General features: G+C 45.4%; 1 protein-coding gene across 1 annotated transcript; it reads right to left on the reverse strand.

The window, feature by feature from the left end:
* Positions 1 to 515: 515 nt before the first annotated feature.
* On the reverse strand, positions 516 to 24,688 carry CABLES2 (Cdk5 and Abl enzyme substrate 2). Its single transcript, XM_050907378.1, has 9 exons — positions 24,174 to 24,688; positions 10,217 to 10,309; positions 9,459 to 9,536; positions 7,856 to 7,964; positions 7,025 to 7,190; positions 6,175 to 6,278; positions 5,664 to 5,770; positions 4,143 to 4,347; positions 516 to 3,691 (listed from the first exon to the last, which is right to left on the reverse strand). Exons 1-9 carry the CDS (start codon positions 24,686 to 24,688, stop codon positions 3,551 to 3,553), a joined length of 1,518 nt encoding a protein of 505 aa, XP_050763335.1. The 3' UTR covers positions 516 to 3,550.
* Positions 24,689 to 25,021: the final 333 nt, after the last annotated feature.

A 25,021-nucleotide genomic window follows, 5' to 3' on the forward strand; every position in this document is an offset into this window, starting at 1 on the left:
CGCCGCCCCCCAGGGCCCCGCCGGCCCCCGCACGCCGCCGGCCGGGCCGCCCCGGCCGTTCCCTCCGGATCAGCGCCGCCAGCCCGCTCCTACCTCGCGTGTGCCGCGGCGGAAAGGAAGGCACGCCAGCGGAAGCGGAAACACGCTAGAGGGAGCGGAATGCTTCCGGCGTGGCGGCGCGACGTCACCAGCGCGGGCGCGGGGCCGTTAAACGTCCGTTAAACGGTCGCGATGGGGCACCGCCCCCCCCCCCTCCCAGCTGAGGCGGCCCCGGGAGAAGGGCACCAGCGCCGCCGCCGCTGCCCGGCCTTCGTTCCGCCGGCTGGGGGGGAATCACAGGGCGGGGGGGGGTGCCGTGTCGTGTATGTCGTGTGTCGTGTCGTGTCGTGTCCCCCTCCGTGGGCCGCCATTCGTTGAGTGAGGGTGATGGCGCCAGGATCCTGAGGGGAACTGACCGCCCCCGGACCCCCCTCACGGAAACCGAAAGACCATTCCGAAACAAGACGTTTGGTTACAAAACATGTACCAAAACAGTTTTTATTTCACAGCATCTTAATTTCACAAGTTCATGGGGGGGGGAGGGAAGAAAATGGAACAGGCTACAACTCAGACTTTTAAATAATGGAGTAAGACAAAAACACAACAGTATTGTTTACACAAAGATGTACAGCCTCTTATCAAGAGAGTTCTCCATGCTGAGTCAACCCAGCAGCATCTTCACACAGTACACAGCGCTAGACCACCCCTCGGCGTAAACCAGCGTTTCTCTTCAAAGCAAGAGGAGCCGGGCTGTGAAAATGTAAAGCCGGCAGAACCCACGTATTATCTTGTGTCCCACTTTCCGTTTTATTAATGGATAACGTAGTATAGTCCTTTGCCACATGGTGGCAGCTTTTAGGTGAAAAGATAAATATTCCCACACAGGACTGCAAGCTACGCTCTAGGAACAGAAAAATCAACACATATACACACACAAGTTACCGTATCTCTGCAGAAGGACTGTTTCTGCACAGACACCACCACAGAGGTACCGACGTACAAGCTGCAGACGACACCTCCGGGCGGCATCGGCCCCAGCCCCACGCTCTACCAGAGACATCAGCGCAGCGTTCGCTCCACCCCGGTGTTTTTGGCCTGTGCTCCGAACAGCTTTTGAGCTCAAGAACACTGCGTGTGCCCAAGCCAATGTTTAGAGTAACCGCCAGACAACATTCAGCGTTCTGTAATTTAATGCTCCTTATCCTAATTTTTCTTCTGAAAGAGAAAACAGAAGCTCGCCAGTTTATGACGTGAAACCGTAGATTCTGGGAGCGTAACTACAGCCCAAATGCCCGCTGCAACTAGACAAACTTCCACTGAATAGAGACTGCAAAGTGTTGCAAACCAAAGTGCATTTTTTTCTCCTTAGATGGTGAGAAAGGAAAATTAATTTTGTTACAGAAAACTCTTTATACGTTAAACAAAGAAGTTCCCAGAGAAAGACATTTTCTGATTTCATTCATACTAACTGAAGTTAGTTCAGTTCACTAGTTCTGGAGATACTGTGGCAAGAAATTTCTTTGCTCAGTTCTACCTCTGTCCGCTCCCCTAACGACTTTAGGAAGTGGTGGACCACTTCAGCTGTCTTCACCACTGTTTGCTAATTTGAAGGCTCATTACACACTAGATGTTTAGTACATCACTATTTCTTGCATGCAAGGACAGTTACATTCAGTAGAAAGTTTAACTAGTAGGCAATTTTTTAAACCTTTTGGAAGATAACTTGCAAGCTGATTGACTAACTTATTAGCTACCATCTCACTTACGGAGACTGGGAAGTCCTTCTGTGTTAGAGAGAAGTCACAAGTGTATTAAATGTTACACAAATAACTTGAAGCTACATACAGCTGAACAGTTACAAAAGATTTGATAGTCACTGTAATTATTATATATGAAAAATACATTTCGAGCCCTACTTAAAGACAAAGGGACTCCAGTAAAGTTTGCTGCAATTCTAATGAAGCCAAATTAGCTTCAGACAAAACACAGCTGAAAAGCAAAGATTCAGCTTTGGTTTTGGCTACAACCAACATTTAATACAAGGAACAGGAATTTACATTACTTTACATATTAGATAGCAGGTCCCTTACCTCAGTACGAGGTCTAGTATTTCATTTAGGAGTCAAACTTAAATTACAAGTTTTTCAGTCATAATAGCCAAGCATCAGTTTTGTTCCTTGCAAACGGACACAGTTACTTGTATCATAATATTGCTTCAGAAAATAAACCCAAGAGCCAATATCACAGAAGGTTCCACATCTAATCAAGAGTTCATTCCCAACCTGGATATTTAAAAAAATAAATGAAAGAATAGCCAATGGTCAGAGAAGTTATTTAACCTCTGCATAAGCATTAGAGCATTGCTGGGCACCAGCCGTTAAGTGGCTGTTCAGATGTGCAACAAATGCCAGGTTTATGAGGACCATCACAGTGATGCAATGCTTGGAAGAACAGAGTAAAAAAAAGTAGCATTTTAAATATTGAGCATGCTTTGTTACATTGGCTTAGTTTGGCAGCAGTAGCTCTGACTTAAGTATTTGCTCAGAGCACATAAGACCATATATAATACAGTCATACTAAAAAGGTGCTTATTTTGGACTACAGAACACAAACAAAATCATAAACGATACATTTGACAGCAAATTGCTCTTAAGTCAAGCGCTCATCTTCCACTGAAGAGTGAATTAGGATGGCAATCGCTTTGCTGCAGCTACCTTGTTCAACATGTGGTACTTCATGACAGATTTTCAAACAATCTTTCCTTTTTAAAGTGTATATTCTTAAGGTATTAATAGTTAACTAAATTGGAACAGAGTAATTTCAATCTTACTACTTATAGATCTATAGTATAGTAGAGAATAGATGCCCTGTGTATCATTAGTGCAGACATACTGGAATTGTTTTCCTTATATGCAAGGCCAATGCAGGTAAAGAATAAATGGCTATACAGATTCAGGATTCCCCACTAAATAACACAACTAACTTAAAAAGCACTGGTACCAGACCAGCCAGTTTTAGGCACATCTTTAAAAAAATAAAGTATGCATTTCATTAATGTAAAAATGCGAGAAGACTCTTAGAAACATCTGAACTTTATGGTGCACTGGAATGGAAGTGATGCTTCCTTTAGTCTCAAGGAATACAATAAAGGCTTAAAAAAAAAAAGAAACAATACCATAGTATTCTTCATAGGGAAGAACAGTTTTAGTAAAACCGAAAAGATAAATAAGGAATAATAAGCAGCCATGACAGCTGACTGGTGAATATTTGTGCTTTAAATGTCCAAAAGAAAATAAAGTTCAATAACTCTTCTCATACCATCCCCCAGACTTGGCATACGTGTCCATTATGCACACCTCGACAGTTTAATAACACACTGCAGACTTCAAACCTAGCTGTAGCCACGGCAGGACGCACACAGCAGCACAGAAAGGCCAGTGGCGACTTCACCAGCAGCGTTCAGTGATGCGATCCCCAGCGCCACTGGCTGTCAGCTGGAACGTAGCTTTGGTTAAGACTGTTGTGTGAGCCGTCTGTAATGAGGTAAAACTTGGTTTTCAGGAAGATAGAGAGCCAGTTCCAAAGCTACAAGGACGGTGAATTCAAAACCAATGAGATCTCTTCTGTTGAATCTGAATCTCTCTTCTAATTTCTACGATAGTAATAACAAAAAGGAGAGAGGGAGAAACAGAATCAGTTAATCCACAAGATACCAACACACTGCTAGATTAAGTCAGCATAAAACAGGAGTCAGCGATGCATGGCCTGAGCTGTACCTACAGAATCAAGCGTTGCCAGGGATCAGACAAGTAAACCAGCTTATCAGCTCAGCTGTGACAGTTACATATGTTTGCCTGCGAAACAGTAAGTGCAAAAATAACCTCACTGTAGGATCAGTAGGACATTAGACTGCACCAGTCAGGTAGTTTTAATGAATTTAAAAAAAAAAAAATCAAGGAAGAGCCCTAATGAGACATAAAACTGACTGAAAGAGTTGGTCTTAAATGCAAGCATGCACCACAAAGTCTTGGCTTTAATCTTTGTCTTGTTCTATAAGCTAGAGAGGCTTTGACAACACCTGAAACGAGTCTCATAGTACTTACATCTATAAGGTGTTTGACTTCATGTTTCCTGAGATCACTGCTGATCTTGGCTGCAAGCAGAACGCAAGCACCAGCACACAGTTTGCGGTTCTGTTTGTTGAGTTTGCCTTGGAGGACGAGCTTCTCAAAGTAAACATAAGCCATGGAGACAGTAACCGGCTCCAGATTGCACTCTTCACTCAGGTTCCGCATTTCTCTCTTTAAACTGGGAATAGGAAAAAAGACACCCTCTCAAACACGACAGCTTTTATGAAATGCTCTAGCATGGAAACTCAGAAGAGCATATGGGCAAGACTCCTATTTGGAAAACCGTGACAAGTATTATCCTAGACTGGAGAAGTCCAGCTGGCAGCAAGCTGGAGCTGATGCACAAACTGATTTAACCTGGCTGACAACATCTACTGCGGAAGAACAGTTCCTCATCTGCCCATAAACATCAGGGGCTTAGCTGCACCACTCACACACAGGCTATTGCTGTATGATTCCCTCTGGGCTCCCAAACTGGTTCGTGATTCATATCGTAAGACTGAACCATCCTGACCTACAGAATACCGCATCAAAGCCGTGCAGATCACAGCAGTTGCTGCATAGAGACCTGTCTACTACACACCTCGTGGAAGAATCAGGCCTGAGGGGGAAGGCAGACTGGTTTACACACTTCCCACAACAGCTAGCCCTTCACTTCAGCATTAAGGCAGACTTTATGATGGATGCTACCTCTCATGGCTGCCATCCATGCTACACCTGCAAGATCTCTGCTTGAACACACTACTCAAAACAGCTACAAAGAGGAGTATGCACACTGGCAGAACACAGACTCTGCCTGAGCAAGCCTTCCACTTGGAGCTGAGCTACACATAGCCCTGGTGATTCAGCAGAATCATGTTTAAGCTGGCTATTTCAGAAGGCCCTGATTGCATTAACTGCCATGTAATACCAGCAAGATTACAGCTCTCTGAAGGCGCAACAGTGCCTCTTGCTGATGAGCAACCAGATGCATTTCCTGGAAGATGAGGAATTCTGTGTGGCATAGCCCTGCCTTCACAAAATGCTTTTCTTTACCGAGACTCCCCAGACCTAACACTCCTTCTCTATCCTAGAATCTTGTAAGAGTCCATGGTCATTGGTGAGTCTGGTAATTGAAAGGCGAAAATAGCCAGAGGGTCCAGAAAGACAATCTAGTTAGAGTGGGACTGCACTACAGCCAAACAATCAGGTTACAAGTATTTGTTTCAAGGCTAATGCTGCTTCACTGTTAATTGGCTATTAGTGTTAGTACACCACAGCTGGTGAAACAAAACCCTTTTAGGTGGAACTATGAAAACCAACTGTTACCCTTTCTCAGCATCCTAAACATTCCTGTACAGGGCTGTCATCCTACAGTCAGCTCAACTGGCAACAAGAGATTAGTGTTTAATCATATATACTATTAATAGATCTAGTCTTTGCTCCATACAAGTGGAAGATAAAAGCAGCCTTGTACAGCATAGATGTTCTCATTATTCAATGCTTGTTTCTTACCTCCTAATTTTGCTCAGTGTCAACTTGATATGAGGAAACTTCTCTCTAAAGGTTTCATTCATATCCTTTTTAAGGTCCGAGGGTTTCACGTATTCTATGACTGTAGTCTGAAACACAAGAGGCAAAATTTATCATTTCTCTTGTGAACAGTACTGACAGCCAAACAAGTCTTCCAAAGGCACTAATGCAAAGGCAAACCCGAGTTTTATTATTCACAATTTAACATTTCTGTAATGTCCTAAGTAATAGACCATGTTGAATCTCAACTACAGACAAAGTCTTAAACTAGTAAGCAAATGGTTACAAGAAGCAAATGACAACATGGAGATACGTGTCAGGTTGGTCCTCGACAAGCTGAGTATACAAATCCAACTATTTGTATTTTTCCCAATCAATTCTCAAAAAGCCACAACTTTTTCCTAGAGGAACTTTTCTTCCTCGAGGAAGTTCTTTATAGGAGGATCTTCCAGGCACTCACTCACTCCTCTGTTCAGGTATGCCTGTCACTCACCATGTAAGAGGCAAAGATGAGAACACGTTTATGTTTTCCACAGGGCCATTGAGGATCATCCAGAAGATTTGGATCATACTCTGCGGCTTCCCCACCTTCACTTCCTGAGGGAACGAGGAAAGCGCATTGGGTCACAAGATACAGAGCTTTAAATTCCCTGTTTGCTCTGTAAGAAAGTTTTCAAACTGCACGCGTTAAGAGTGTCGGCAGATCTCACAGTACAGGCAAACTGCAGCTGCAGTCCCACGTTTGCATTTCATAAATGCCCCAGTCAGGTATTAGAATTATTAAGAGACCACACAAACTCTTTCTCCAGCATGTGCCTGACGCACCATTTTAGACTTAGTGCAAACTAAGTTTGTCATCCACAAATATGCACAGAAAAGAACTGCACAAGACTGAATTTCTGCCTATATAGAGTTGTAAGGTTTGCTCTTTTACACGAGAGAAGGGATTCTTGTCACAAACTCTTTGGCTTATGCATTGTTACTGTGCTAGCAGGCAAGGAGGACCACCTGTATCCACGTACACCAGATGTTTCTTGTTGAATAATACAAAACTTCACATTTCCGAGGAAAAACTTTGTGCTCCTTGAACTGCATAAACAGAACTAGGCCAGATATACAGAGGATGCAAGGAATGTGTGCAAGCCTCAGTCCTAAGGCTCATCATTTATACTTTGTTAACGAGCCTTCTTTACTAGGCTATGCTAAAACCAGTCTCCTTCCAGCTGCAGCAGATCCTTCCTAATAACGCACTTTACCACTTGCAATTGTTTCAGACAAATATATTCCTTTTATGCTTTTATGCTGTGTGCACAAGTGGTGACAAAGCTGGCAGCTGTCCTTACCAATGTCTGTTCCTGCTGGTATCGTTTTTGCTGTCACAGGTTTATATCTTGATCCAGGAACACTCCGTGAAGCACTAGCTCGACATGAGGGAACAGCACTATGGCTGTCAGCTTTGCGAACAACTAGGGCATTGGTTGGATACAAGAATTTTGCATAGGACACAACCTTAAAGAAGAGAAAGTTGTAGTAGTTATAGGGGAAAATTTATTGAAAAGCTTATTTCCAGACATCTAGGATTTTCCAACTCAGAAAATACAAGAAACTCAGAAAGTCCCCTGGATTTTGTATTTGGGAGTGGGGACCTTGAAATTGTGGGACAGGAGGAAAGGGAAAAGTTAGATGAGGAACGCCTTGCTTCCACGACTTCAGTATGGAAGTGTTGTAGAAGATTTGGTGGGGTGGCAAAGAAAAGGGGAGAATCACATCAGTAAAATTCTGGCAGTATAAAAATTTAACTAAAGAGGTATAAATTTTGCCCATATTTCTATCAAAACATCACTCACATGTTGCCTGAGATACCAGAGCCAAATCAGTTCTCCAGAAATGGAGGCAGAAGTGATCACAGGCTTCAACAGCCTCCTCAGAAGAAGCTTTATCACAAGCCAAACACTTCAAACTTTAAGGATCAAACCAAACTTCCACTGCTCTGAAAAGTTACAGCTTTCACTTTATGGATGGCAAAGCACTGCATAAATTAAGCGATTTGCCCCAGCATGAAAGCAATCCTGGGGTGAAAGCAGCCAGCTTACCCACCTGCTGTCCCCCACTCCAGTCAGTCATTTGGTCATTGGCATTATAGATCAAGACAAAAAAAGAAAAAAATTCCTTACCTTGCCATCAGCACCCAGCTCTACTCCTTCCAGTCCAAGCACCATCTCAGTGGAGACTGAAACTCCTCCAGAAGGATGTCGTTGCTTCTGTCCTTCCATTTTTAGATCACTAAATGCAGATAAGAAAATGCACCATTGGAAAATGCAGCATAAGCCCAGCTTCCTCTATGGTAAACACCAGGTCCATCCACTAGCTATGGCCAACACCACTAGGTCAGAGTTCTATGCGAGAACAGTGCAATCCCTCAATCCCATCCCCAAGAAAGCATTAATAAGTACTCTTTTCAAAATGTAGAGATGTTCATTAACTGAAGAATCAGTTTTCATATCATTTTAACTCAAATCTGTAACATACCTAGCAAGTGTAAACTTCTTTTAATACGGTCCTTCTGCATAAGACCATATCATTCGTGAACACACCAATGCTCAAACACTTAACAGCAAACATGATTTATATTACTAGTTTTCCAGGATCAGAAACTTGCCTTTCAAGTGCCTTTCCGACCACTGTGCACACAAGCTCAAATTAAGAATTAAGGCTGCTAGCAGAACTCTGCTTCAGCGATGGCAGCATGCAGCTTTGCCACCTATATTCCAATGCGAAAAAGCAGCTTTCAGTTGAAGAACTGCATTGCCAGCTTACAAGCAGCACGACACAGTGCTCAGAACTGCTCTAAAATAGCTCCAGTGACCTTGCTGCTTTTCTATGAAGTGAGAGAATATTTTCCCATCAACTATTTTTATGGCAAGTGTATTTGCATACAATACAATTCCCACCACTAAACATCCGTTTCCTTCGTCCATAAGTTATGTACAGGACAGAAGTGACAACACCATTGTTTTGCCAAAAGTGGATTAGAATAAAGGTATTATTTTCTATGGTATATTTGTAATCACAGACCTTCACAGAATCAACTTAGACTTCACAAGGGACTGAGCAAAGCTGCAGGGAAATCCAGTTAGCAGGTTTTGTTTCTCGTAAGTGATCACGTTGACAGTTCTATACAAAAATGTAGTACAAACACTAAAAGCAGTTTCAATCAGTCTAAACTGTTTCTGTTTTTCTTAGATTGCAAATAGCGACATTCATGGCTTAGAGCTGAAAAATAGAAGAGCATCTCAAACTTACTTAGATGTAACTTCACTATAAAACCTTGAAGGTTTTCAGCAAAGGCAGCAGCATCCTTCCCTGATGCTCTGTATGCTTTTTTGCCGATACCATTGTTTGTTGCACTAAAGACAGTTGATTTCTGACGACTTTAGGAGTACAGGAAATCCTACACAGCAACAAATCACATCATCTGTTCAAAGTTGGTTTCAGGGATTTCACAGGACGGGAGTGCTTTAAAATGTGAATAAACACCTGAAGAAAAGTCTACCTTTTCCACTATTTTTCTCTTGGGAGTTTGAATGAACACTTTGACACTGCTGCAATGTCTGATTTTACTGCTCTGATAGCAAGCTCTTGTCCTTACACATAAATAGCAAGTTAAATAAGTTCACCTGCTTCAAAACAGGAGACCTACACCAACCATACTCATTTAAAAAGATCTTTTGCAAACAATAGACCAGACATTTCACAAAGCAGTTAAAGTTGACTCACCTGATCCGTAAACTCTCTCCGTAAGGTAGGATAGAAAAAGCCACACACAGTGTTCGTTTAGCACAGATTAACACTATCCTGTAAGCAGATGGGAAAAGATCAGGATATTAATTAAGATTCAGAAGTTACAAAGCAGCTTTTTACGGATCACAAACACAGAACTCCTCTTAAATTGCTCTGTAAGTTACATAGACACTGCTATGGATTTTATGTTTTCAGAAAGCAGCACAAAAGCAGAGGTTTCATTCTGACCCTGTAGGTCCTTAGAGACAAGCTCCTCAAAGGAGCTCCTACTCTTTAAATATGTATCTATATTTATGTAATTTTTACATAAACCTTGTGAAAAGATGTAGACAATATTTTACATTTAGATGAAGTCTCACACTTCTATTCATAATAAATATGAACGCAGCCTCGCTCTTCTTTTCTGCCCAGCAGCTATGAGCCAAGAATTTGGCTAAACCAAGCCATTCTCCTTAAGTCCTCCTCAGCTCTAAGCTTTCTGTGTGCTAGAGATAAGGAAGGTGTTAGAAGAGAATGATTTAACCTCCTCAAAGTAGGATGGCAGAACCATCAGAATATTGCTGCAGATGTAGCAGATATGAGCACCTACTGCCTTCGATAGAAGTATGTATAAAACTAACAAGACCCCAAGGACATCACCTTATTCCCACTGATATTAAATGGCTAACTGCATTGAACTAGAGTCTGCTTCTGAGCACCTAAGTACAGGAGGCACCTTGATCTCCAGAAGTTACCTGCTGTTCTTGGTGTCATACTGCCTCATGTTCTTGATGAAGTGCATCTTCTTCAAACTTTTGTGTCTTGGAGACCCAGATATATGCTTGGTTCTGCAATTATAAAAAGAAAACCAAAACCTGTTAAGTGCTCTGAAAAAAAGTCATGCCAGTTGTATGATCAGATGGCAGCACTAGCATGCAGGACCTCAGATTTTGGCGTGGAAGAGGGTGGAGGGAGGAGAGGACTGCATGCAACGAGTTGAGATTAATGCTGCTTTTGAAAAAAGTACCTTCGTACACTGGCATATTCCACTATGTCTTCTAAAAAGTCTAGAGAGCAGCGCTGGGAGATAAAACGCCTTCTGTAAAATGTACAACACCACGAAGAGTGAACAATATTAGTTCATGGCCTCTGAGTTTATGAACTGCAACAGATCTATGAGCTCTTAGGACAAATGGCAGGTTTTTTTGATTTTTTTTTTTTGTTGGAAGAGTGCTTAACTAAGAGTTTCAAGTTCCTAAAAAGGCCAAGAACTTGTCTTCCCCTCCAGGGCCCTTGAAGTACATAGTTACACCAACTTCATTAACAAAAGCATTCGCTATCTTCAACACATAAGAACACCTACCTATAAGTTAAACACCTAAAAAGCTTCCAAATACTCATTTAAAATCTTACAAGAAATATCACAAAAAGCCCCCCCGCATCAAGGCAAGGGAATAAGTCATTTTGTATCAATCTATGATAGATACAGGTATATCTGTATGATGACCGAACATCTGTGTGTATTCTCAATCCAGAACACAGTTGTCTCCAGCTGCAGGAGTCAGACTGAGAGCCTATGACGGTAGCTCAATAAAATTGACAGATCTCTCCGCAAAACAATAGAGAGGGTTATTAGAGGAAGCAAGGAGCATTCAGTACCCATCTGAAATCCCAGAATGGAAGATGCAAGGAGAATAATAGTAGGAATCACGTGAGTTAGTGTAACAGTAATAGGATATTACATTTAAGCAAAAAACCCAGACTTTGCCAAAGTAAGATACATTACTATTGTCAAAGTCAAGTCATTCTTTGTTGGTAGAGATTTACAAATGAATTGTGAAACTATGACTGCAATTTCCATAGGAACAATGCACTCAGATTCGACTGCCACCAGCAAAATGCTGACACTACAACTATCAGATTCCCTATTTTCTGCTTTTGTTTAAGCATACATCGTGCTACATTTTTAGCACGAGCCACATGCGTTCAAGTCCAAGGTTTTCTTCCAAAGTGACACAGTAACTCAACTAATGGACAATATTGCCATGGAAGTCAACGTAGAAGCAGCATACGAGACAAAAGTTACAGGACTCTGGTTTGACAAGATCTACTTTTGGAAAACATTCAAACTTTAAACTGCATCAGAGCTCTGGCACCCACGAACGGCCAAACCGCTCAGACCGAGGCCAGGCTCTCATGCCTGGAAGTTAACATCCAACACCAAAGCAAAAGCATGGCACCTTGGGTGGGTGCAAGGGGTGGGGGAGGTCAAGAAAAATGGGATTTATTAATTGTTAACAACTACAGAAGAGTTTTTACACAGCAAAGCCATTTGTAGCTTCAGTTGATTCAAGTTAAAGATCAAAAAAAGCTACTTGGGATTAAGTCTGGTCTTGAAGCCCAGCACTCCAAGATTTTGAAACAGTTGGTCAATCTGCTAATCCTAGTGACTTTGCCTTTCCTCATCTCCAGCCTGAGCTAGGTAAGAAACCAAACCACACTATTTTGTTGCTACAGAAGAGATACACCAGAGTTCTGGACAGGAACAAATTCTGGCTGCTTTTTCTTCAGCATGGTGTCTAGAAATGCAAGTTGCCTGAGTGACAAAACAGGTGCTTTCACCTCTTTTCCCCCTTCTTGCAAGTTATTTCTTCTCTTCTGAGCTACTTGGAGCTATTGCCAGAGCTGCCTGCCAAAAACTGTGCCAGTGAGACGTGGCAGTTTCCCTCTGCATGGCACATCGCCGTTACAGGCAGCGTCACCGATGCACAGGACTTGCTATAAAATTACGGATTTCCACAACAAGCAGATTGTTAGCAACAGTGGCATTTGCCCCTCTTGCTTCAAGCTATACCAGGAACACTAAAAACAGCACTTCAGAAAAGATGGTGTTCTGGTATTCTTCCTTATACACTGACTAAGTGTCACTTCAATCTGAGTATTCCTGAAACCAGATTAGTTCCCCATTCCTCACCACAAGTTCAAGAGAAACAAGTTACCATTTTCTCTGTGTCTTCAAGTACATAAAGAGAATGAATGCCAAAGTCTGCTTACAATCTCCTTAATGAATTATAATTAGCACCCTTTTCCAGTGAATTTGTAGTAATTTATACTCCCATATAAACTTTATTTTTTCCCCTAGAAAGAAATTGTCTTCAGATTCTCAGCAGCGCTGTTCAGGCATTCTTAAAAGAAAAAAAATAAAAAAAATCACAACTCAAACAGGTAGGAGGATGAAAAATTAGTGTCCCTTTCTGTAAACACAAGAGAGGTAAATCCTCCCACAGGACTAACACCTTCAGTATTGCTAGAGTCTGCCTCCTACAAATCAACAGCTATTAAGGGTGCTACTGAAGAACATTTCTGGCACAGCTTCAACACCCTTCACCAGCACTTCAGTTTTAAAAATTTTTTTTTTTTTTTTTTTTTTTGCTTTTCAACGAGAACTGCACAGGAAAGTTTAATGTTTTCACATACACATGGTTCTCCAGTCTACTTTGGCATCTAACCTGCAATAAAAGACCCTTCATGAAATGTGGAGGCCAATCTCAACCTCCTGGCATGAATGCAGTTGGTAACGTCCCCAGTCTTCCTCCCCTCCTGGGGGAGACCTGGCTGGATGCAGACAAAGACGCCATGTGCGGTGAGCAAAGGGGAAACACAGCTAACGCCAATGACAATAGGCACTGGTACAAAAAAGGACATAGTTCTGTAAAAGGATGCTGGTGTAAGCAACTGGACAGATTGGGAGAGCCATGGCTAGACCCTCACTAGTAACTCCACAGTGCTGTAGGTGCAACTGCCCTCAGGGTCAACGAAGGTGCGCCCACCACCACGGTGGAGACCGATCCGGAGCATTACACCTTCTGAACACCGCCTCATTTCTCAGTAACAGGGACAAAAGTGACAAACACCTGAACCTGCTGCTCTGTAAGAGCATATCTGGAAGTAAAAACCTGCTGCAGTGAAGGGAAGATCCTGCCCCTTGACTCAAAACCACAATGACTCATCCCCACTCTGCCAACAGGAAACTTCATTTTTAGCTACACTTGTAAATAATATTTTCTGTCCTCAAGTGAAGCTGTCACCTTGGAGGAATCCCAGATGCTAAGCAAGACACTCTCCCTCAAATCTCAAAACAAGGTGTACGTAAAGAGGTCTCACTAATCCAGTCAGAGTACCTGAAACAGTTTGTATGCTCAAGCCAGTGTTTCACAGCATCACAGCTCCCTTGCTGCAGTCCAAGAGAGAGTTGCTAGATTCCTGAGTACCACTAGCGTACAGAACTTCTTTATTAGGTTGTGCCGTACTTGGATTATGCTGCAAAATTTAACACTGAGTAGTCTGCACTTATTGTTATACATATACACCCACACATATATATTTTCTTTAGTTTGAGTGCTCTTCTCATGCAGCCAATCCACACTTCAACAATAGGCAGCACAGGATTGCTTCAGTGGCTGCTAGCTTCAATGAAAAAATGTCAAGTCACATATCCTGTGCTAAGCAGCTTCACCTAGGATAACACTTCTTGCTTGTGCTCTGATCCACTGGAATTCAGAGGATTTTAAGTAGCTACACAGAGCATTTGTTGCCAAATGCAACCTAAATACTAAAACAGATACTAAAATCTATACATGCACTGTAAGTTACCTTACACACACCCTTACCAACATGCTACCTGACAATCAGAAATCAAAGTATCCAATATTAAAGTGTTAATGAGGTCTGAGGAGCAGGCTGTAATTTCAACAGTATCCTAAAGAAAGTTCAAACACGGCCGTCAGCCAATACCAGCTATTTCCTTGACAAGCTCAAGCTATAGAGGGTTTGCTTGCTTGTATGACCTTGGCCAGGAGCTCACTTTTGGGTGCTTCTTCCCACTAATTAGGAGCCAATAAAGCAGGACCCTCCCAGAACTTCAACATTAAAACAAGCAACTGTGTTTACACAGCCAGCATCTCTGAGGGGACCCACCAAGAGAGAAAATACATGCAGCACATGCTCAGAGATAAGGGGCTATCAAGCAGAGGAATTCTGGATTACGCCTTAGCTTATCTCCATGTGCACACACGGACACACACAATCCAACACTGCTGCCAGATCCCTGACGAGCTAAACATGCACTGAAAAAAACCCCACAAAAATCCTTGTGTTCAGATGAAAACCCATCAAATTAAGTTCAGAGTTGCATTTTGACTTCCTTCCTGGGAAGCAATAGCCAGCCCACACATTTATCCTTTCTGATGGATTTCCCACTGAGGAAACACAACTCCTGAGCGCTTCCAGCTTCAGAGTTGCCCTCTTCTAGTCCTGCCAATGCCTCACCGAGCGCTGGCAGAGGAACTCTCTGCAGAGGGCAAACAACAACGGACAAGCAGCATGCAGGATCCCCAGCCCCGAGGCTGACACAGCTCTTAAGTGTTCCCAGCAGAACAGGACACAGCTAAGAGCAATCTATGTATAGCACCGGTAATCCCTACATGTCCCATCTTACAAATTGAAAGGAAAAAGCTGGTTAAGTCACAGCTCCAGATTAAAGAACAGTGACCCTTCTGATGGCTTGCCAGGAGTATTTTCCCCCTTCCCACCCACCGGCCAGGCTACCTGCAGACACCCAAGAGGACAAGGGTAAAGTTTCAGGATGTTGTAGTAGTTGGAAGTATCCAAGTTGACCATTCTTTAGCAGATATTATTGCAAAAATTGAATGCAAAAGAGATACTAGCCCTGTGCTCTCAGTTGTGGCTTCAGGCACAGGCAAGCCTCCTCCACGCCTGCTCCTGGGCCACTGTGTCCTCTAAGGGACAGTGAGGCAGCCCTTCGGGTACCCATGCCCCCGCTCAGCACTCCCAGGCTCTGCTTCCAGGCTTGGAAACAAACAGCCCTCATGAATCTCCTTTTAACCCCTAATATCGGGCCTTGCAGTGGCCAATGACCTTACTTAAGCCCCTGCATGCAGCTGCCATTTGGCCATTGTGAAGCTTCTCTCTGTTTTGCCCTTCTGGTTCCTGCATTTCTGCCACAGCAGGTGAACAGACCGGCTGCTCTCGCTCCCTGAAGGGCTAAATCAGAAGTTTCTAAAATCTTACTGGGATTCTCCTCCCATCCCAATTAACCCCCACCTCTCACATGGACATGTTTGCGCTCTGAGCCAACCACACAGCCAGAGTTCAATCAGCATTCAGCTGTTTTCACCCACGCAGCACCTGGAGTCCGTCTTCTGCCACGACTTCTTATCCTCACCACTTCTAGGATCACCAAGCCCTGCAACATGAGCATTCAAAGATGCTGCAAAAGCCAGACAGTAACATGACTTGAGACCTCCTCCAGCCAAAGGGACCGGCAGGACAGATTTGCTTCAGATGGAGTCACATCCATTGCCCTTCTGCTGGGGGAAGGATGCCACGCTGCATGCACCCACGCATGCACACCCCCCCCAGGCACTGGGCTAAAATTAGCAGCAAGGCTTATATCCTCTGTTGCTCTTTAGCCATACATACTGCTAATAGATGGGTGGAATAAGGGAGGTCAAGGATTTTTAATTACTGTGTAAAATTAGGGGCTAATAGAATTTGGTTTCCTATTTCTCACTTGAAAGAGTTTTATTTTAATATGGATGTCCCTTTGTAAGGTCCTTTACAGGCCTCAGTATAATCACAGCTGTCAAGGGACTGAGTTATTAATATAACAAGGACAAAAATAATTTATTGGTTTTTGGAAGCACTAGCTTAATAACAACTGTCAAAGGTAATTTGCACACGAAATCCAGATCCCAAATCCTGTTTACAATAGGAAGACATACCTGTCAGATTTGTTTTGCCAAGACATATTTTAAGCTGTATTGTGTTCCTTCCTTATGGGCAAGCCAACAACCAGATATGAACTGTGCCTCAGTTTGACTAAGTAAAATACTGGCATCAAGGGATTAAGAAAACCAGTTCCAGTTTTCAAGCTTACTTTTTCACAACTGCCATTACTGATGCAGCCCAGAAGACATTTACTGTTTTCAGGCTTGCATCTCAGAACGTATGAGTGTGAGCATCCCTATTCTCATATCAGTGCCTCGTGCCTTACCACCCTCAGCGCTTACATTAATGAGTTTCCTGCTCAAAAGCAGATTGAGTACAGCTCACCAGTAGCAACAAGTTCTCAGTAATTAAAGCCAAAAGAAGTCAGAGACCACATTTATACTGAATCACCATCAAAACCACAGATTTGGCAAAACAAATGAATTTAATGAAGAATCTATACCATGAAGTGCCCAGCACCAAGCAAGCCACTTTCATGGACAGATGGTTTCAGCTCTGATGTTCAATGAGAGGCAGCAGCAGAGAAGACACCCTGCATAACCAGTAGTAAGTGTACAGCTAAGTGCTCCTTCTTTACAAAGTCAGCTACTCACTGTTTTATGGCACCACAAACGTGCAGTTTGGATTGCAGGCCACTGTCCCAGGAGCTCACTCTGACATTTGTTTAAGTATCAGACTGCCAGAGAATAAATACAAGTCTCACAGTGGGGCTAGTTTAAGTTATTCCTCCGGTAATCTTAATTTTAAAGAGTAAACCCAAGTTCGCCACATGAGCATGGAAAATACTTTTATGCTTCAGAGCAGGTCCCTCTGAGACCTCAGGATGAGGGAGGAGGCCCAATTCCTTCACCTTTGTGTTCTTATTCAAGGTTTGTTTGCAAAACCGAAGGGGCACTGGGGCTTTCCTGCTGGTCCCAAACAGCCAGGAGAAAATCCTGCACTCCTCAAACATCAGTAAAGCCACATGCAAGGAAAAGAATGCGTCATGCAGCCTACGGGACAGGCAAGAAGGAACAGAAATGAAGTATAATTTGAACGAAGGTGGAGGCAGAGTAAGTGGGAAGCTCACTAAGCCTGGAGAGTTTTAAATACTAACAACGAAAGAAATTAGATACTCTTCACGGCAGCTGCTACTTCACTGCTGATTCACAGCCACATATGATTAAGACCTAATGCTACTAGGAAACGAGCTTCATATTCATTGCATTTCATAAATCACATTGTTTTGGTGCTAAGAGTGTTTAGACAATCCAAGGATAAAATAATGCCTTCCAGTAAGTATTATGAAAGCCATCTGTTGCAACAGAACCACCAAACCAGATGTAAGGTTTGCTGTGCCCAGAGCCTACTTCTAAAGCCCACTCCTAAAACCCCTGCTGCTTCACACAAAGCAAACTAGGTGTGCTGGCCAGGACACAACCAGTAACTGTATTTCTCCAAATTTCTACCAGTTTCTGGAGGTATTCTAGCTCACCAATCTGGTTCCCTCTGCGCTTTGTGCTGTGCTCACCAAGCACTGAACTACTGACCAAAACAGGCAAGTGAAATGCAAAGTGTGTCCTTGATAACACTGTGGGCATTATGCTAGAAATATTCATGCACTTCCCTCAGAGATGATGCTGTCATCTCATCATGTGCCTTGTTAAAATAAAAGCCTTCAGCACAACAAAACTCCCAAGTTAAAAAAAAGAAAAAAGAAAAAAGAGAGAAGCTTTTAACTGGGAAGGAGAAGAAAATTCAAAACAGGCGACTGGAGGAAACCCAGTCAAAGAAAGTTCAGAGAGGTCTCCCAGTGTTTTTATGGGCGCTTGGTTCTTCCCACCACAACATCTGTAATCCCCTCCAACCCACAATCAAGAGGTTGCAGCCTCACCAGGGCAAAATTTTATGCTTAAATTGCAGCAACCACAACAGAGCCAAGTGCAAATCTGTCCATGCTGTCGAGCAGGCAGCTTTGACCAGCAGCAGTTCAGCCCATGCTGTAGCTGGCTAGCAAACGCAAGGGCTACCCAGCTCTGAGGCAGGTTTGCAGGCTACGCTGAGCTCGGGTACCACCACGCTGAGCGAGAGCTGGCACAAGAGGAGCATTCCCCGCGGAAGGTGGCTGCACAGAGACAGGGCGTTCAGAGCTCCCAGGGGAAAGGCTGCCGGGATCGCAGGCTCAGGCAGCGGGGTCAGCTGGCAGCAAGCTTTTAAAGACTCGATATATCTCACAAATCAGAGGGCTATCTCATGAAACACTTTTGCTTCGCTTGCACTTATGAGACTAGTTAAAGGTTCTTCATTTAACATCTTTTTCAGAGGTTAGACTATAATAATTTACAGTAAATTATACACACAACAGCTATAAACCAAAGGTTAGGGCTTTAAAGCTCTGCATTTGAAGAGCTAGTGTGACAGTGTGGCTTTAGCTGAGCACCCTCCATCTGCAGTCACCTGCTTTATCAACAAAACCTCGTGCTCACTAACGAATCCAAATTTCATTATGCTTGTGTGCGTGTCAGATTATGCATTTTTAAACTCAAACCACAGAGTCAGAAGACTTCAGAACAATCTTCAAAAGAAGGCTCAAAAGCATCTTCAGGCTCGCTCAGCCTGACAGCCTCGCAGCTTTAACTGGGTGACAGATGGAAAAAGCAGGAACACATGACAGCTGAAGTTAAGTCTTCAGGATTTAATATAACTAAAACACATACTGCAGGAAATAAAAAAAATATATTTAATAGAGAATTTTGCAAGAGTCACTTCCCTCCACTTTTTTCCCCCCCTTCTAAACCAAACAAACCATACCCAAACCCAGAGCAGAAGAGCTCGTCTATAGCTCAGAACTACTCTTTAAAACTGAAAGCAAAGATTTTTTCCTCCCTGCCTCATCCCACAGTTCACAGGAGCTTGCAAAAAACCAGATCACCACCGCTAATAACTCTTCTGAACTGGTTCAGTCACGGTGTCAAGAGCACACAACAGCCCTGAAGAAGCTTCACCTACAGCTAAGTGAGATAGCTGTCCGGTCAGTCGCAAAGCAGACGCAAGTTTGGGCAGCCCACGTCTCTGCAATTATCAAGAAGGACTCTGGGGCTCAGCAAAGTTATGGTAAGGAGCCCCGACAACCTAAATGTCCTCCTCACTGGCCGTAACACTACTACAGGACTTGATTACTGGTGGGGCCCTGTTTCAGACCTCCCAATTCCTCCCCAAAGTTAAGCTATTCAGCTTTTTAGGTTTCATTTGGTAGCATTTTCCCTCTCAGCTGATGACTCGTTGACGTAAAGAAGCAAGACAACATCATTCTGACCACCCTCATCACCTCCTGCAGAGGGGAACTGCGAGCCAGCAGCAAGGGAAAAGGAAAGGTAGAAACAGCGCTTGCAGAGCATCCCCTTTCCCGCAGCATCCCGAAACCCGCTGCTGGGGCTCCTGCACAATTGCTTTGAAAAGCTGGGAAGTCAACTGCAAGTACAGTTAATTCTGTACAGACTCCTTCTGCCTGGAGATCAAACTGACTTTAAAAGCCTCTGGACTCTTTTAAATTAAGAGGTCAAATAACCTTGGTGTTAGCAGTGTTCAGGATTGTTTGACTCAGACCCATTCACAGAGGCACACAGGATACAAGGATGTGGATTTTCTCATCTCCAAGTTTCCTGCTAAGGATACAACTTACTACTTCTGGTTAATATACCTGGCTGGGAATGTCAGATAATAAATACTACAGGCAGCTATAAATTATAAACATTTAATATTGGACACATGCAATTCACCTGCAGTTGCAAGCATAACGGAAAGCTGTCGAAGCAAACTGTGCTTGCCGAGGAGGAGACTGCAGCCTTAACATTTCAGCTGACTTTTAAATAAAGTTGAGGTTTTCAGCCCTGAGCAGCACATCCCAGTCTACTGTTCATGCCTGAAAGGTCAAAGCTTGCCGGCTCTGACAGTTCTTGCTGCTTCCTGAAAAGCACTGTGTGCGCTCAGGTTATTCCAAATAAAGCTCAAAATTAAAACTAAGACTTTTAAACATTATATTTCATCCATCTCAACAAAATCTGTTTATTAGCAGAGAGTTTTTTGTTTTTAAATATTTATATTTCTTGAAGTGAAAACAGCAGCTAAGCTGACAGTAGGACAAGACACATTAACCATCATAAGCATAAAAGCCTGACCAAGCACTTCTGCCATTCCACCCAAGGAACTAATTTGATCACACCTATGTCAGCAATCCAGCATCCAATTAACACTTAAAAGCAGAGATGGTCCAAAGTGCTGCTGTTATCAACTATTGTTTAAACTCCCACCCTTAAAATGACCTAAATTAGCTCAGTCATTTCTGATTTATCAGCAACCATGAACATTCAGTTCAGCTCCCTGACCACTGAACACCACAGACATTAAAGCATCAGTTGCAAATAATTCAGTCTTCGTATTTATTGTTAGGCCCAGCAAAATGCACCAAATGTATGGCAAAACCAGAAGCACAACAAGCATTGACATTCAGGGCTGTTGTTCCCATTCTTCGTGCTTTCATAGCCTGGCTATTTTCAGGGCCCTCTTATCTGTGTTTCCCCAGAAAGCTCTGCCAGTTTCAGACCCAGCTGCAGAAATTCATTAAAAATCTGTGAATGCTGATTTGTTCGCTGTTTGCTGCCTCCCTCCACTGCTTTTTGTGAGGCTTGTTCTTTCAAAGAACAAAAGAACAGAGCAAGATGGAAAAGGAGAAGGGAGGAGGGATGGCAAGCAGATTAAGCAAGCTGGTATAACACAGCATTGTAATTTAAGATCCTGTAAACAGAATACTCCTTAGGAAAACAAAAGTGGAAGGTTAAAGTCATTAAGTTTATAATGCTCAGCCAGCAGCGCAATGAAACCAAGCATCCAGATTGAACGGTGCCTCCGAGGGAGCGTGCACCGCTGAAGTGTCCATCCTAAAGGACCTGACAGCTACCGAGCAACTCTGAGAAACTCCACGTTACATCAGCTGAGCAGATCACCGATTCCTTGGGCTGTAGCGAAGATCCTGCCTGCTGCTAATAAACAGCCACCAACTCTAGCAGAGATGCCTTCACAACCTGCCCTGAGCTACGCTGGCCAGTCACAGCAGCTTCTTGCAACTTTGCAATCAAGTCAAACAAGATCAAGTTTTGCAATAAAACTCTACCCAATTAAACTGCCAGTTCTAGATAAAGTGATCTCCATGGATCGGGGCAAGCCCCAGCACGATGAAATCCCTGGGCATGGCACAGGACTGCAGTGGCATCGGTCACCGAACACGGACAGAGCGAATCTGGAGACCCTTCAGCCCGTGCTCCTGGTGCATTTAAGGGAGGCTCCACTGAGGGCAATTCAAAGCAGCTCTTGACAGTGACTAAAAAAGGACTCTGAGGAGAGCAGCTGCCTTAAGTGGGCACCAAAGATTAGATGTCCAGAGTCACAGCACAGATTCCACCTCCCCCTTCCCTCTGATGACTTCATACGCCTGTATATTTGCATGATGCAGGCAGTTAACCTATCTAGAGTAACAACATTACTGCACAGCAAAACGATACCCAGATTCCCGAGTCCCAATAAAAGGAACCCCATTTCATGATTGTTTGTTGATTTCTGAATCTTACTTTGCAAGCAGCACGCCACACACAGAAGGGGAAGCCACCCTGTCCTGCAGGAAAGTCCCCGAATCACTCCTCGTGCATTTGCAAGAAGAGGAGACGCCGCTGTTCTGCAGGGATGAAGGGATGCTCTGTCACAGAGCAAACACGGAACCGTCCAGTGAAAAAAATAGCGCTCCAAGTCCCTCACCCTGCAAGTTGCAGGTGAAATTGTAATTACAGAGGGATGGTCCATCTTACCCACTCCTGTGCCCAGCGTGACTGGGAGGAGATACGTTGGGTCTAACACATCCCCACAGGCAGTATAAAATTGTCCTTTTGTCAGAAGATGCATGTATCTCCATGTAAAGATGTGGATCTTCTGCCTGATCGTTTCAGCAGATGTTCTCCGCTCACTCTTTTCTTCTTTAAAGACAAAAAATAGATGAACTCTCACTCCACCCTCGTAAGTAGTATACAAAATGATTAATGCAATACAATATACACTTTCAGCCATCTCTTCCAAGCTGAAAAATCATGGTCTGTTTTGTCATTACTCAGACAGAAGCCCTTTCATTCCTTCGATCACCTCCTCGCACTTCTCTCTGCCTTTTATTTCTGATTTATCATTCTTTTCAGGTGGATTGATTAGAATTACCGTAGTGGAACATAACATCTGAAATCAGATGCCAAGGAAAGAGGCAGGAAGAACATCAAATGAGAAGATCCTAGGAATATTTTCTTAGTGTCCTATTGACTTGGCATGCGAAGGGGAAGGATTGAATCATTTACACGAACTCCATCAGTCCAGAACTCAGTACGCACAGGCACACTGAATGTCACACCCGCAGAGGTAACTGTGCTTGTAAAGCTCTTGATGCAAAACGTGCCCTCAAGAGCTTTACCTACAATATTAAAGCAATGAAATGAAATCGCACAGCACCTAGTGCACCAGCTTTTGTGAACCAGGAGTGCTAGGAAGGAGCTGTGCCACAGCAACACCCTCACTTCAGGCTTTCTGCTCAACAAGCGGTATACAACAGTGCAACCTGCGCATAGAGGGCATCCATCTAGCAGGCCCAGCTTCAGTTTCTCCAAGAAGGAAAGAAAGGTCTCTTCCACTACAAGATGAAAAGCAACGGGTGGTAAATGACTGTTCAAGAAGGAAAAAACCCCGGAGGGATGACACATGAGAGGACCCCCACACCTTACTGACAAACAGCTACTTCTCTTTATATTCACCTGAGCCTCCAAGTAGCTATTTCCTCCTTGGACACCTCCACTGTGAGATGTACACTGAAAGAGAACACCCATCAACTGCATTAGCAAAGCTCCCTAGCTTTAAAGCACAGACAACATCTCTATTTCAGCTCGCTAACAAAGCTCTGGAAGCCACTACAAAGACCATGGAGACTTAAAGCCTTTGATACTGCTTAGCCTATCTGCAGGCTCAGAGGGCCAGCTCACTTTACAAAGCTGTTTATGCAAGAAACGGCCTGCAAAGAGTTCCTTCAGAGCTCAAATCCCCAAGATCTGAGGAAGAGCCTGCCTTCCAGTCGACTAGAAAACCAACACTTTCAGGCTGATAGAAGTCCCTTGGAAATGCAACGGTAATCCTGCACTGAAGGCCAGAACATCCCTGACGCTGACTCAAAGTTCCCAGCGTACAAGCATTTATTAATATATATGAGTTACTGCATAGACAAGCAGCAAAGATTAGGAGAAGGCACTACATCAGCAGTGTGGCCGTTGCACGGAGGAAGAGTCCTACCTAGCAATGACTCCGCTGGCTTCATCTGGAAACAGAAAAATGCAAAAACCGGGCTAGGCGAAAGCAGGAGGCAGGGTTCAGGACACCGCAGAACTGCAGCCAGAGACTCCGCAAATCCCCCTCACCAGACACTCCCGCAAGCTGGGGCATCCTCCGCACAGGCAGCCGTAGATCCCCAGGGCTCAGCCGCACACCCAGCGCTTCCAGAGGCAGCGGGCAGAGCAGGGCAGAGCGGGCAGCGCTCCCCGGCTGCCTGCGAGGCCGAATCCACCCCCCCGGCACACCTCCGGCGGGGCTGCCCCGGGGCAGGTGCTCCCTCCCGGGGCCAGGCGACAGCAGGGCCGGCGCCGCCTCCCACGGCCGCCCTCCCCGGGGGCGGCGGTTTCCCATGCTCCGCTCCCCACCCCCCGGAGCCGCCGGCCGGCCGAGGGCCCTGGGAAAGTCCGGCTCTTCCCAGGGCCCCGGGGGGTCCCGCCGCTTCCCACGCCCCGCGGGGTCAGGGCGGCCCCGCCGCCGGGGGCGGGCTGGCCGGGCGTGCCCCGTCCCCTCACTCACCTCTGCCGTTGCGCCTCCAGCGCGAAGCCGCCGCCCGCCGCGCTCTGCGTGGGGCTCAGCAGCCCCGGGGCGCCCGGCTTGGCGGCCGCCAGCATCCCCGGCAGGGCGGGCGGCGCCGGGGGCGGCGGGCATAGCGTGCCGCCCAGCAGCAGCTGCGGCAGGAAGATGCCCCCGCGGGGGGGGTCCGCCTCCCCCCTGGCTCCGGCGGCGGCGGCGAAGGGGGGGACGCCGGGCAGCAGCAGGGCGGGCGGCGGCTGGCAGGCGGGCGGCGGGGACTGCAGGCGCGGGGGGGCTCCGGTCGGCTCCGCCGCCGCCTCCTCCTCCCCCTCGCCCGGCCCGGCGGGCGGTGGCGGTTTCTCGGCGGGCGGGCAGGGCGGTCGGCCGTCCAGGGAGATGTTGTTGAGGAAGAAGAGGGCGGCCTGCCGCCGCCGGGAGTCGCCCCGCTTCCGCGGCGGCGGCGGCTGCTCGCGGGGCGGGCGGGGAGGCGGGGAGCCGCACGCCGTGGCCGCGGCCATTCTCCGAATGAGCCGCGACCGCCTCGGCCGCCCGGGCGGGGCGGCTGGGAGCGCAGCGCGGCCGGTAGCTCGCACGCTCATTGGATGCGTCGCGCCGGAATGTAAATTAATCCGGCAGCGGTCCCGCGCTCATTGGCTCGGCTTCTCTTCACGGGTAGCCCCGCCCTCCCCTCGCCGGCCGGTGGGGCTCTGCAGGGTCCTAGCGCTGGCGCGCAACGGCCCTGTCGGCCCCGGTAGCTCGGTGGTGCCCCCGCCGGGCGGGCAGGGGCTGCCCCGGCGGCCGGGCTGGCCCCGGCCCGGCACAGCCCTTCCCTGGCCCTCTCCCCAGGGCCG

This window comes from Gymnogyps californianus, chromosome 17 (assembly GCF_018139145.2).
Source record: "Gymnogyps californianus isolate 813 chromosome 17, ASM1813914v2, whole genome shotgun sequence".
NCBI lineage: Eukaryota > Metazoa > Chordata > Aves > Accipitriformes > Cathartidae > Gymnogyps > Gymnogyps californianus.

Coding starts and splice junctions, on each gene's coding strand:
- CABLES2 (XM_050907378.1), bottom strand. CDS start 24,688: ATGGCCGCGGCCACGGCGTGCGGCTCCCCGCCTCCCCGCCCGCCCCGC. Junction 10,310..24,173: donor CTGGAGGCGCAACGGCAGAG/GTGAGTGAGGGG, acceptor TTATAATTGCAG/AACCAAGCATATATCTGGGT. Junction 7,965..9,458: donor GGAGAGAGTTTACGGATCAG/GTGAGTCAACTT, acceptor ATCTGCATTTAG/TGATCTAAAAATGGAAGGAC.